Source organism: Rhinopithecus bieti, unplaced genomic scaffold (genome assembly GCF_001698545.2).
Source record: "Rhinopithecus bieti isolate Rb0 unplaced genomic scaffold, ASM169854v2 scaffold_36553, whole genome shotgun sequence".
NCBI classification, from domain to species: domain Eukaryota; kingdom Metazoa; phylum Chordata; class Mammalia; order Primates; family Cercopithecidae; genus Rhinopithecus; species Rhinopithecus bieti.
In genome coordinates, this window is record NW_016815774.1 from 115,112 (window position 1) to 128,821 (window position 13,710).

General features: G+C 48.0%; 1 protein-coding gene across 6 annotated transcripts in view; it reads right to left on the bottom strand.

Annotated features, from left to right (window-relative positions):
• Positions 1 to 13,710, bottom strand: part of SCUBE3 (signal peptide, CUB domain and EGF like domain containing 3) — a 42,722-nt gene that overhangs the window by 24,038 nt on the left and 4,974 nt on the right. For all 6 annotated transcript variants that reach the window (XR_001881745.1, XM_017853592.1, XM_017853595.1 and 3 more), the window contains exons 2-3: positions 2,278 to 2,400; positions 1,238 to 1,363 (exon numbers count right to left, since the gene is read on the bottom strand). Coding sequence is in view for 5 of the 6 variants with exons in the window: in XM_017853592.1 (XP_017709081.1) it covers positions 1,238 to 1,363; positions 2,278 to 2,400 (249 nt within the window). In the remaining variant the exon portion in view is untranslated. The remainder of the gene's footprint in view (positions 1 to 1,237; positions 1,364 to 2,277; positions 2,401 to 13,710) is intronic.

Consider the following 13,710-nt stretch of genomic DNA (forward strand, 5'->3'; position numbering starts at 1 on the left):
CCGCCCCCTGGGTTTACGCCATTCTCCTGCCTCAGCCTCCCGAGTAGCTGGGACTACAGGCACCTGCCACCTCGCCCAGCTAGTTTTTTGTATTTTTTAGTAGAGACGGGGTTTCACCGTATTAGCCAGGATGGTCTCGATCTCCTGACCTCGTGATCCGCCCATCTCGGCCTCCCAAAGTGCTGGGATTACAGGCTTGAGTCACTGCGCCCGGCCTTCAAATCCTTTTCTGCTATCAGCTTCAGTTTTTCTACTTGGGGAACATTCAAAGTAATTTTCCAAAATGACAGAGACCAAAGTTGAGTTCAGTTCCTTAGAGATTCTCTTATCTCTGATCCAGCTCGTGGGACAAAGGAGATCAGTGAGGAGAGGGTGAGACTGGAGATTGCAGGAAGAACTGGGAGAAAACAAGCCTGCAAGGGTCAGAGACTCCCTGGGGCATAGGGATGCCCTGTCATCATCATCAACAACATTCTTCCCATTACTGAGCTCCTACTATGTGCTAAGGATTGTACAGGGCTCTTTTCATATGTTGTCTTGTGGTGATCCGCACAGCAGCCTTCGAGTGAGTTATTACCACCCCATTCTATTTTAGTTATTTTTTGAGATAGGATTGACACAATCACAGCTAACTACAGCCTCGACTTCCTGGGCTCAAGCCAAGGAAGAGCTCCCAAGTAGCTGGGACTACAAGTGTGCACCACCACGACTAATTTTTATTATTATTTTTTGTAGAGACAGGGTCTCACTATGTTGCCCAGGCCTGTCTTGAACTCCCGGGCTCGAGCAATCGTTCTGCCTCAGCCTCCCAAAGTGCTGGGATTACAGGTATGAGCTACCACACCTGGTCCCACCCCCATTTTAGAGAGGAGAAAGCTGAGATTTCCAGAGATTGGCTGATTTGCCCAAGACCCAAGGCTAGTAAGCAGCAGAACCAAGATACCTGTGTGGAGCCAAATCAGCTTCCTACCATGCCTCACCACTGGCTAAACCCCTTATTCCCATCTCCTGGCCCTTGCCCTAGGAGCATTTCATAGCAACTTCTCCTCTAATGTTTTTCATCCAGCAGGATTTTTCATCCCAAGTGGCCAGTCTCAAAGGGGAGGCTGACCTTATTCTCTTGTGAATGTAGCTCTTTTTGATCACTCGCTCCTCCTTCCCTGGGAAATAGGAAATGCTGAAAAGATCTCTTTCTCCACAAGACATCCCTCCACCAAATCCCCTCTCCTTTGCTTACCCAGACAGTTGTGGCCGTCATGTGCCAGGTGGAATCCATCATAGCAGGTACACCGGTAATTGCCAGGGATGTTGACACAGTCATGCACACAACCTGCATTATCCTCTCGCTCGCACTCATCCACGTCTGTAGGCAAAGAGAAGCTGAGACAGCTGAACCCACCTGTGAACCCACTGTCCACCCCCCAGACTCAGCCTTATTGTTGTGTTTACATAGTAATGTTCATAGCCTATAAGCCATTATAGCATTTTTCTGTTTTCATTTAAACCTAAGTCATAAACATTTTCAGGTCTCCAGTCTTTCTAATTACCACTGTACGTGGTTGCAGAATATTATTTTTCTCTTCTTATAACTCTTTTTTCTCTATTGTTACAGATTTAGACTTATTTCATTTATTTTACCGTCATAGATAATGCATCAAAGAACATCTCCCATTTATTATTTTGTTTCTTTGAGTAAGTTCTCAAGAGTAAAATTTCTGGATCAAAGGAAATACCTTTTAAGATTCCTGGTAGGTATTACAAAATTACTTTTCAATTTATAATGCAACTAGGAATTAACAAGTGTACCCTGTCCACTAAAGTCTCACCAACACTGAAGCTCATAAATTTAGTATCTCAAGGCTACTTTAATTTGCACTGATTTAATTATGAGAGGAAAATGTGTTTACATTATGAACTTCCTCTGAAGCACACTTTCTGTTCCCATCCATTGTGGACGTGGTGTAAGGGTCTAAAGATAAAGGTTCCAATGCTAGGGAACCTCAGGCCTAAGTCTCATGATTTTCATGCTCCCACCCCAGCCGGGTTGTGGGCTGTGAACTCTCCCCACCAGGACCTCTGCTAGCCTGCATGGTGCCTTTGTGCAAATTAGAAAATGGCACCCTCTCTGGGAAGATGTAGTTGTCCGCCTCACCCCCCTACCACTTGACCAGTGGAATTTCTAGCCTTGGTGTGATGGAGAGTGGCCAACTGAGGGCAGTGGCACTGATTTGCCCTCTTCCACAGGTCCCTCTCCTCCAGGTGCCCTCCCAGCCTCACCTTTGCAGTGTTTGCCATCCCCTGTGTAGCCAGACTTGCAGATGCACTTGTATGACCTCGGGGTGTTCTGGCAGATAGCATCGATGTGGCAGTTGTCAGTCCCTTCCACACACTCATCCACATCTGGCAGGGAGCAGAGGGGGCACATGAGAACCTCTGTTGGCACCCCTTAAGGGGTGTCTTGAAGGTGGGCTTCCAAGGGCAGAATCCCCTCTTCTCTAAAACAGAGGCAGTGACCCCTCCAGAAACAGGTGCTGTCCCACATCTCTCTGATTTCAGAGTGGGCAGACACTGATTTTGGGGATTCAGAAAGAACCCCACTGCCCTCAAAATACTTAATTCACAGTGACAGCTAAAACTCCATCATTCGAAACACTCCTTTGTTAAATTTGAAAACAAACAAAAAAAACCCTTAGAGTGGGTAGTATACTTAACTTGATTAGGAATAATCAACTTAAAGTGAATGAGTTTACGGACGAGGCTTAGAGGGAGGGTTAAGGGGAAAGGCATGGGAACAGTGGCCTCTAGGAAGGTGGCAGGGTCCAGCAATCATTGGTAAAGGAGGAAAAAAGGGAGATGGGGCATCTGAGGGATCTTCATCTGTCTCATGATTCTGCTTGAGACCAGGCCTGCTTCCACTTGCCCACCATGGAGCCAAGAAGCTTTACAGGAAAAGTGTTCCATCCTGGATGATTTTCCTCGGCCCCTGTGCTGCCAACAGTAGAGACATCCAGAGCTGGCAGAGGTTGGCACCAGCTACCTGAAGCCTAATAAGTGCAGCCCTTTGGGCCCTAATCCCCAGTGTTCCTTTGTCTCCTGGCCCTTGCTCTAACAATTGGTGCTATACACAGAGCTATACTTGAAGGAAGAGGCCACTCACAATCTAGCAAAAAGAGGATGGTTAAGAAAGGACATAGATGAGGCTGGGCGCGGTGGCTCACGCCTGTAATCCCAGCACTTTGGGAGGCCGAGGTGGGCGGATCAGGAGGTCAGGAGTTCGAGACCAGCCTGACCAACATGATGAAACCCCTAAAATACAAATCTACTAAAAATACAAAAATTAGCCAGGCATGGTGATGCGCGCCTGTAATCCCAGCTACTCAGGAGGCTGAGGCAGGAGAATCGCTTGAACCAGGGAGGTGGAGGTTGCAGTGAGCTGAGATCACGCTACTGCACTCCAGCCTCGGCGACAGGGTGAGACTCCATCTCAAAAAAAAAAAAAAAAAAGAAAGGACGTAGAAAAGAGTCTTTGGGCAAAAGATTCCAACTTCTGAGGCAATATTATGGTGCCCTTAAATCTGAACTGAAATAGAGAAACGTGTTATTCAGTTGAAAACGCCTTATTGAGTGTGTTTGTGAAAGGCGCTATAATAGCTGTGGAGGCTCAAAGGTGACTCAGCCTAGCCCAAAGGAGAAACAAAAACATGGAGCAGGATGTGGCACATGCCCTGAAGGCATGAGAGATAAGGTGAGGGGGTCCTCAACCCTGCACATCAGAGTCAACTCTCCTAGGAGATGTCCAACCGCAACCCCAGAGATTCTGGTCAAATAGCCTGGACTGGTGCTGGGCCATCAGTATTTTTCTAAAGCTCTTCCAGTTATTCTAATGTGTAGTCAAGGTTGAGAACCTGTGTTACAGGGCAAATCAGAGGAGAAAGAGACTACTTCCAGTTGTAAACTGGGAAACCCAAAATAGTGTCTTAAAGTAGCAGCCTGCAAGTGAGGGAGCACTGAATGGGAGGCATTACTCTCCTGTGATCCCACAACTGAGCAGAGAAAGGAGATGAGATTTGACACCAAGACAATTTGATATCCAAGTGTGATCTATAGGCCATAGAATTGCCTGGGTTTTATTAAAATGCAGATTTTCAGGACTCATTATAGCCTTTTTGAATCCAAATCCTTAAGTGACTGATTATTTTTACTGAGTGAATGGATGCATGAACCAGTATTCTCTCCAATTTGTAGATACCCAGAATCCTAGCTTGAGACAATTACCTGTCCTCTGGTTTTATACTCTGAAGCTTCCTGGGCCTAAGAAGAGAACTGAAATCCCCAAACACCCTGCCTCAAATCTCACAGGTTTCCGTTCAGCTCTGCATTCTACCCCTCAACCCCTCTGCAGCCAACCATCATACCAGTTGATTCTAAGTGCTGGGAGCCTCTGTCTACACTTACTCTCCACCTCGCTCGGGCTCCGTAGTCATGGTGTCTACCTGCTGGCCCATCCCAGGAAGTCATCCGAAAGTGAAAGAATGGAGAAGAGAGGGCATGGAAGACTAGTTCATAGGTAAGGGCAAGAGGGTCCTCATAGATGCTAAGGTGCTCTGTGGAGAATCAGTTTGTGCAACTGATGAACAGAAAACAATACAAAGAAGTGTGCTATCACAGAACGATCATAAGTATTGGAACCAGTCAGTCCCAGATTCAAATCTAGCTCTGCCCTTCTCTAGGGGTGGTTTTCTTATTCTCTATCTCCTCCCCCTTAAAATGGGGATGATAATACCTCTTTATGAGAGGCTGTGAGTAGTTGATGGGATAATTTATGTAAACTGGCTAATAAACAGTAGGGTCCCAACACAGGAAGCTTGAGATGGTATTAAGTCACTGGTCAGGCAATAGATGCTCTAGGACAGTATGACAGCCACTAGCCACATGTGGTTATTTAATTTAAAATTCACTTCCTCAGTTGCACTAGCCACAGGCCAAATGCGCAATAGCTACATGTGGCTAGTGGCTACCATGGTGGAAAGCATAGATATGGAACATTTCCAACAGCACAGAACTAGCACTGCTATTAGCACACTACAGGATAGCACTGCTGTGGAGTTCTGAATAAGAGATACTCCCTGGGTCCAGCAGCATGGATACTGGTTTGGAACTGCTCCCCTGGCCATATCAGAGGTATGTGACTGTCTCTGAATCAGCTGATGCTTCACTAGAGACTGTGTCAGACTATATGGGCTCCCAGTTCTTCCCTTTGCCTCCCATTCAGTGCTCATCAGTACTAAACTGGATCTTGATGCTGATCACCACAAACCAGGCCTCCTAGCAGATTTTTTTTTTTTTTTTTTTTTGAGACGAAGTCTCAGTCTGTCACCCACGCTGGAGTACAGTAGTGGTGTGATCTTGGCTCACTGCAACCTCTGCCTCCTGGGTTCAAGCTATTCTGCCTCAGCCTCCTGAGTATCTGGGATTACAGGCACGTGCCACCACACTTGGCTAATTTTTGTATTTTTAATAGAGACATGGTTTTGCCACATTGGCCAGGCTGGTCTCAAACTCCTGACCTCAAGTGATCTGCCCGCCTCAGCCTCCCAAAGTGCTGGGATTACAGGCACTGGGATTACACTACACCTGGCCAGATTCTTTAGACCCCTCCTACAGCCAGACTTCTGCCACCATCTAACTAACCCCTCTCCCTCACCTCCCTGCTCACAATGCTTATCCCTCTCCAGCAAAGAGTCTCTGCTCTGGAAGACATTATCTCTTCCTGTTCCCTCTACAACATCTAACCATCCTATTCCTTTCTATGCATTTGCATATTTTCATTATTCATATTGCAGATGGATTCCTCACTTTTCCGTTCCAGCTACACTATGCTCAGCTTCCCATTCTGGCTCAAATTTTTCTTCCCAAAAGCTCTTCCTTGTAAGCCCCGTTCCTGGTGAGTTCCTGGTCCAAGGGGACTGTTTTCCTCAGTTCATTTACTGCTGTCACTGAATTGCTCTGCTAATACTTTGAAGCATATTCAGCTTTCCTCACTTGGCTGGGTACCTGCTGAGGAAGATGTCCCTTCAACGTTTGGTTGGAGTCTTTCCAAGCAGAACAGACCTAAGACAAAGCTGTGAAAGAGGGCCCCAAATTATACCCAGTATCTCCTCCTTCTACCAGTCATTCTTCCAGAGCTCCCTCCTTCCATACATGCCCACCTAGAATTTGTCCTTGCAAGGACCCTTCAACACTCACAGCACAGTCTCATCTTAGTCTGTTCTCTCAGGATGCAGGTGTTACTAGCTGGAAAACCAGTTGATGCTACTGGGTGTGGACTGGTTTAAACCAGCGGTTCTCAACCCTGGGGCTGCACACTGGAATTCCCTGGGGGCTTTTGAAAAAATGTGAATGTACAGGTGCCCCCTAGACCAGCTGAATCAGGATCTCCAGGGTGAGGCTGGGGCCACTATCTGTCTTCCTTTCCCAACTCAGGTAATGCAAATAAACTATTTGCCCAAGCTGGGAAGAGATTAGGGGCAGCCACATGACAGAGTAGTTAAGAGAGAAGTTCTGGAGCAACATGGTCAGTTCAATTGCTTTCTCTACCTGTGTCTGTGTGGTCCTGGGCCAGCCTCTGAACTTACCTGTTCCCTCCTCTGTATGTGGGAATAACATTCATCATAGTACCTCCCATGGGGCTTCCAGGAACATCAGGTGAGTTACCCATCAAGTATTTAGCACCACAGTGTGGGCGTACAGCAAGTGCTCAACAAAGGTTTGCTATTTTTTTTTTTTTTTTTTTTTTTTTTTTGAGACGGAGTCTCGCGCCCAGGCNAGAAAAACTCGTTATCCTTATCAGTGATCAAAGAACTATTAGCTAAAGCAAATAAATCTTCAGATGTAGGTAGAAGCAGTGACCTTTTATCAGACTCACTCTGACATGGATAAATCATGGCCCAGAGACACTTATGCGCTTTTATTTATTTATTTATTTTATTTATTTTTTTTTTTTGAGACGGAGTCTCGCTCTGTCACCCAGGCTGGAGTGCTGTGGCCGGATCTCAGCTCACTGCAAGCTCCGCCTCCTGGGTTTACGCCATTCTCCTGCCTCAGCCTCCCGAGTAGCTGGGACTACAGGCGCCCGCCACGTCGCCCGGCTAGTTTTTTGTAGTTTTAGTAGAGACAGGGTTTCACCGTGTTAGCCAGGATGGTCTCGATCTCCTGACCTCGTGATCTGCCCGTCTCGGCCTCCCAAAGTGCTGGGATTACAGGCTTGAGCCACTGCTCCCGGCCTTATTTTTTTTTTTCTTTCTGAAACAGAGACAGGGTCTTGCTCTGTTTGTCCAGGCTGGAATGCAATGGCATGAACATAGCTCACTGCAACCTTGAAATCCTGGGCTCAAGTGATCCTACCACCTCAGCCTACTGAGTAACTGGAACTATATATGCGTGGCATCATGCTCAGCCAATTTTTAAAAATTATTTTTAGGGGCAGAGTCTTGCTATGTTGCCCAAGCTGGTCTCGAACTCCTGGATTTGAGCGACCCTCTCGTGTCAGCCTCCCAAAGTGCTGGTATTACAGGTGTGAGTCACCATGCCTAGCCAAGGTTTGCTACTATTATTCCTTCTCTCCAACCTTCTCTTTGTATTCTTTCTGAACTCCCTTTCCCTATCAAAGCCCCATTTCAGGCCTGGTGTGGGGAAATGCAGCACCAGTGAGCATGTGTTAGTGGGGAGGATTTGGGGAGACACATCCCCACTGCTTACTCTCCCTTTGGGCTGGGAACGGCCCAAAGAATGTGGGTGAAATGGGTGAGAGGCCAGTTGGGAACCCAAAAGCTGTCCTCTGCAATTCTTTTTGAAGACTAGGGAGATCCCACCCCTACTTCAGGCCATGCATTGGAACCAAAGTTGAGGTGGGGAAGAGTGGTGGCTGCAGAGATACCATAGACAAGCTAAGACCTCCCTGCCTCACCCTGTCCTGGCACAAAGGCACAAGTCTGTAACTACAGCAGCTTTTCCCAGCACCATCTGCCATTTCTTCTGAATTTGCTTTAGTGCCTAGCAGAGCACTCCATAAACTCTCCTAAATGTAGGTAGGAAGGGTAGGATGGGGTACGGGATATGAGAGTCAGAGGGTCAGACCAGAAAGGGTGGATTATTATAATACAAGTAGTCCTAAGATTCTGAAGATGGGCAGGTGTACCCTAAAATTCTAAGTAGTCAAAGATTCTGAAGATGGACAGGTGTACCCTAAAAGGGAAGCAGTGGGATTCCCGAGTAAATACTTCATCTACTTCACAAGTTTGCCCAGGCCCAGCTCAGGAACAGTAACAAATGGAAATGAGCAGGGATGCGGGCTGTGGACAAGCACACCCCCTAGGTAGAGTCCACCCCCACCTTCCCATTACCACAGGAATTATTACCTTACCACCCACAGGGGAGGGAGTAATTGTGGGCAAATTTGGTGGCCCAGTGAGACAGAAACAGCGTGCCTAGAGCCCTAATGTACCCACCCACATGGCTGTGACATCCTCAGCCCAGCCACGCTAGCCCAGGATATATGGTGTGTGTACCGCACTCTGCTGTTTTCCTCTCCTTGAACATCCTTGAGGACTGAGTTCAGGTGCCTCTGCTGGGACACTCCCTATGACACTACCAGCCTTCTCTGATCTACTCTTTCTCCTTACCCCTAAGACTTACTATCAGGCTCTCTGGTCACCTGATCAATCCCAGGCTTGTGATACCTCATATGCTGCCTTCTACCATTATTTAACTTTTAATTCATGTGTATAATTTTCCTACTGAAGCAGTAAGCTCCTTGAGGCCATGGCTCCTAAAGCTTTGAAACCCACGCAGCAACTGGAATAGAGCTCAGCATTCATTCACTCACTCAATAAATAGTTATTGAGCACCTCCAACATGTGAAGCACTATGCTAGGTGCTGGGGATTTGGCAGTGAACAAGAGATGAATTCTACATTGAAGGCACTTAGTAAATATTTGTTAAACAGATAGGCGAGTGGATGGAGACATGGATGTGTTAGTAGTGAGTAGATGAGGTCTCTATCTGTGGCATCCCTTCTGCTCTATGTTACCTCAGAGAAAAATCTCACTTCTTTACTCTCTGTGATCCCACAACTGTTCTAGGTGGAGGAAGTCCCAGGAAGTTTAGTCTCAAGTGAAGAGTAGGGAGAGAGGAAACTAAACTCACAGAAGGGTAGCACCCACTTAAAGGTATCCATATGATGAGTGCTGGGGCCAGAAGAGACTGGGACCAATGAGTCATAGGGTCTCAGGGTCTTCAGACATGTGGGACTGCTACAGGGATCTTTTCAGAGCATCCCCTTCAACACATGTTCCTCAGCCTCCATGCTAACTAACATCCAGTGATGGGGCACCTGAGACAGGCATTCCACTGCTTGCCCCTGGTGAGTTCCCTCATTCTCACCTCTAAGTTGCTACATCTAAGTAACATCCAAAATAAAACCAGCCCAACCTTGGGCCATGATATCCTAACCCACAGCATGTGCACATGTACCCACACCTGTGCATATCTGCTCTACCTCCAGGTCAAAATAGCAACCAGGGAGATTGGCAGAGCCTGGAGTACCAGGCTGTCTTCCCAGTTTGGGACTGGCCAAGGCACTGTGACCTCAGGCTAGAGCCTGAGCCCATCCTCAGTCTAGAAAAAGCTTATGCAAGGATGAGGGTGGCCTAGAGAAAGTCCAGAAAACCACACAAATAACCACCTGTTGATTCCAAGGAGGAGACAGAGCACTTTCTCCTTTTAAAAACAGTATCTTCTCCTCTCACTCAGGCTTAGCCTGCTCAACTGAACAGCCAAGAAAAGCTGCTGGTGTTTGGTGATTTGAAGGGAAGGGGGTCTGAACCTCAAAAGCTTGTCACTTACTGGGGACCCTGATGAGTTTCTCTCTGATGTCCTGCCTTACCCTTAATCTAGCTCCTTGATCATTTGAATGTAACCTTAATTGGACAAGAATTTTCTCCCTTTCAGTATGGACAAAATCAACAACCCTGAATCAGAAGCTTTTAGAGGATGGGTAGTGAAGTGGGGGAAGAACAGAACATTGTAGAGTGAGGGGCAGGGAGGCAGGCAGTGGGCATAGGTAGGTTCTGGTTTTGTAATTAGTAATATTATCTCTCTAAACTAATTAAAAAAAAAAAACTCAGGCCGGGTGCAGTGGCTTAAGCCTGTAATCCCAACACTTTGGGAGGCCGAGACGGGCGGATCATGAGGTCAGGAGATCAAGACCATCCTGGCTAACACGGTGAAACCCCGTCTCTACTAAAAAATACAAAAAAAAAAAAAAAAAAAACTAGCTGGGCGAGGTGGCGGGCGCCTGTAGTCCCAGCTACTCGGGAGGCTGAGGCAGGAGAATGGTGGAAACCCAGGAGGCGGAGCTTGCAGTGAGCTGAGATCCGGCCACTGCAGTCCAGCCTGGGAGACAGAGCTAGACTCCGTCTCAAAAAAAAAAAAAAAAAACTCATTTCAGATTTGTATAATTTCACTAAGTGTACAGTGTTTTCATTCAGGTTGGTTCACTTGGTCTTCAAACTGTCCTCTCTCATTGAATAGAAGAGGAAACTGAAGCCCAGTGAGGATACCTCAGGAAAGAGCAAATAGCTAGTGTACAGCAGGGTCCAGGTCTTCGAACTCCCAGTCCAGTGCTGTCTCACTACCCACTGTCTTCTCTAAGCACTTGAGGGAGGAATCCACGCCTTAGTCATTAGTGTACCTCCCCCAACTCCAACTCAGCACTTAGTTCAGCATGAAGCATGCATCCAGTACATAACCATGGAGCAGAAGAAGCTGAAATGTGGATGATCCAGGGAGGAAATCAGCAGTGGGAATGCAGATGCTCTGAGGCTTTGGGCATGGGAGCAGCAGAAGAGAGCAGGGCTGAGTAGTGGGCAGGGAGGGTGCAGACACAGTTGCAATAAGGAAAGGGTGGGCGGTACAGCAGTGGGCAGGTGTTGCCTGCCCTTGGATTCACTATGCTGGGGCCAAGCAGCTGGTTAGAAACAAAAACAAACACCAGGGATACAGGTTCCTGCTGTTAACAGCTTCAAACCGCCAGAGGAAAACTCCAAATAAATATAATTAGAAACTTGTAAAAACGTCCTCTCTGTAAACCTGCTCCCCAGGGTCTACCCTTCAAGCACTCCCCTTCCCTAGCCCTCCCCCTAGTGCCCACATATCCCGATACTCCCCCCTTTTCCCCCCTTTCGGAGGGATTCCTTAGATGTGTTTCCTTATCCTGGATCTTCCCTCCAGCCCAGGTCTTTCCTCAGCTTGTTACCAGCAGTGACCAGACCTGAAGAGCCCCTGGTGTAGGGCTCAGAAATCCAAACCCCACAGCTCTCTAGGGCTAGGGTTATAGCACAGGGAAAACCAGAGGTAAGAGCAAGGACCACTGTGCCCTATATAGGGGTCATCATCCCATTTGTGCAGCCAAAGCACAGCATCTAACAGCAACTACAAAGCAGTGCTTGATCTGCAGGGGGACATGTCTAGGCTAGGGCAGAATACAGACAGCTAGTCTCAGAGCTAGAAACATATGGAATCCTGGGGCCCAGCTCCAAGAATATTCAGTTCCCATAACACAGATATTTCAGCTCCACTTCCCAACTTTGTTAGATACACACATGCAGAAACACACATGTGTTCTTCAGGGGCTATTTCCAGGGATAAATACCCACTTTATGGACACAGTAAGAACTATCAGCTACTTGGGGTTCCAGGAAACTGGGATGGGGGAAGAAAGGAAGAGTATCCAAGTGACCTAGCCTCATGAGGCAGGCAGAAGTGGACCAGCATCCAGGGAGGAGAGGGCCTGAGATTTGGGGGAGTAACCTGTGGAGGCCCGGCGCCTTCTGCCTTCAGCAGGAAGGATTTCAGTGAGATGTGCAGAATCTCAGGGCTGCAAGGAACCCTACTGATATTTCACAAGTGAGGAGAGGGATTTCAGTGATTTCCTCCAAGGCTCAAATCCTCAGGGTCTGCATTTGCCTAAACCCACTGGCACCATATACCTCTATATCTCTGGTGCCACTTGAGGCTGGCATTGGGTGGGCATGGGAACAGGAGAGTAGTCAGTCCAGTGTCAAGTGGCTGGTGGGGGAGGGGAGTCTCTGTCCGTTCTTAGCCCAGGTGACTAGCTCCTGTACCCCCCAAACGTCTCTGGGTTGACCGTTGTTTCTCTTCTATACCCAAGGCCCAGCAGTCCTTCTGTTTCCAGACTCTAGTCTTCTGAGCTGAAGAAGCTGTCCCCAGGTCTGGGCCTCTTACGGGCACTGCCAGCCTCAGAGCAGCTCTGCAGTTTCCAGCCCTGACAGGGACTCTTTCTTATAAGTGGTCATGTGCTAGGGATATGGGACGTCAAAGGAGGCCCACACCCTGACATTTGGGGACCAGAGCTGGGGGCAAGGACTGAGTGGGATCAGGCGGCAAGCTCTTCCAGCTCCATCTTCTCAAAAGGTCTGAAGCCCTTTGTTCCCCTCCCCTGTTCTCAGTTCAAGGCACTGGACCAAGCCACTCCACTTCTTTACTTCTCCAACTAAAACAAAACGCACATTGCCCCACTTCCTTTTTTCTCTCACCAGAGAACTTCACACACACACACCCGCCCTGAGTCATGCATACACATTCACGTGTGTGTGAATGCACACTTCACATTCCCAAACTCACACCCAGGACCAGCTTCTTTTACAACAGGTCCCAGCTGCTCACATCTCAAACCGGTTCTCATGCTCTCAGATTCCTGAAGATTTCAGAAAACAATCTCATTTGAGGGCTGCTGATGACTGTCTTCTTTCTCTGCCTGCAGTAATTCTGGCCTTAGTGTCTTCCAGTCCCCTTTCTCTTATTCCACCCTGCAGAGACTCAAGGAGATGAGAAGGAAGGGGTTGAAAACAGGGAAGAGTCTCTGTACTCTCCCACCCTGAGGCTTTCCCCACCTCTGAGACATGTCATGAGAGAAGAGAGGTCAAAGGGATTCCTGAGGAATTTCTAAGCAGTCCACCCTCTTCTCCACCTTCTGGAAAAATGGGGGGTGGGCTTAGAGGGAATGACTAAAGATTAGGTTCTGAGTGGGGACTCTCCCTCTCTCCAGTGTGGCCTGGATGGGGCACAGGCTGGCCACGGGGCCACCCTTACCCACTGACACGGTTATGGTTTTCATTTCATATTTTGGAGGGAGGGGCTAGGAGGAACAGTCCCCTCACTGTAAGAGCTGGCCACAGGAGCCCAGGGAAGCGGGGAGGAGAGGAAACAGCCACATTAAAGAGGAAGAGAAGGGTGGGGGAAAGAAAGAGACACATACACCCAGACAGAGACCCGGAGAGACACACCGAGACAGAGAGACACTGTTTGCCACCACACGAACGCTCTCAGTCCCAGGGATGGGGTTACTTGGAAATTCTAAATGCATGACTTTATCAAAACTCTATCCCTAACAAGGAGAGAAAACTACCAGGTAAACTAAACGGCCAGGCTGGCTCTCCTGGAGCCAGCCCTGGGGACAAGTTTCCCTGGAGGCCGAGAGACCTTTTCATTCAGCTGTAACCTGAGCCCTATGCCAGGATTAGGTCTTTTAACCACTGCTGCCACCCCCCCCACCACCACCAAACACCCACCCCCCCGACCAAAAGCAAAGCAAATTAATGCTTTTAAGTTAACAATTCTCTTGGTTATCCA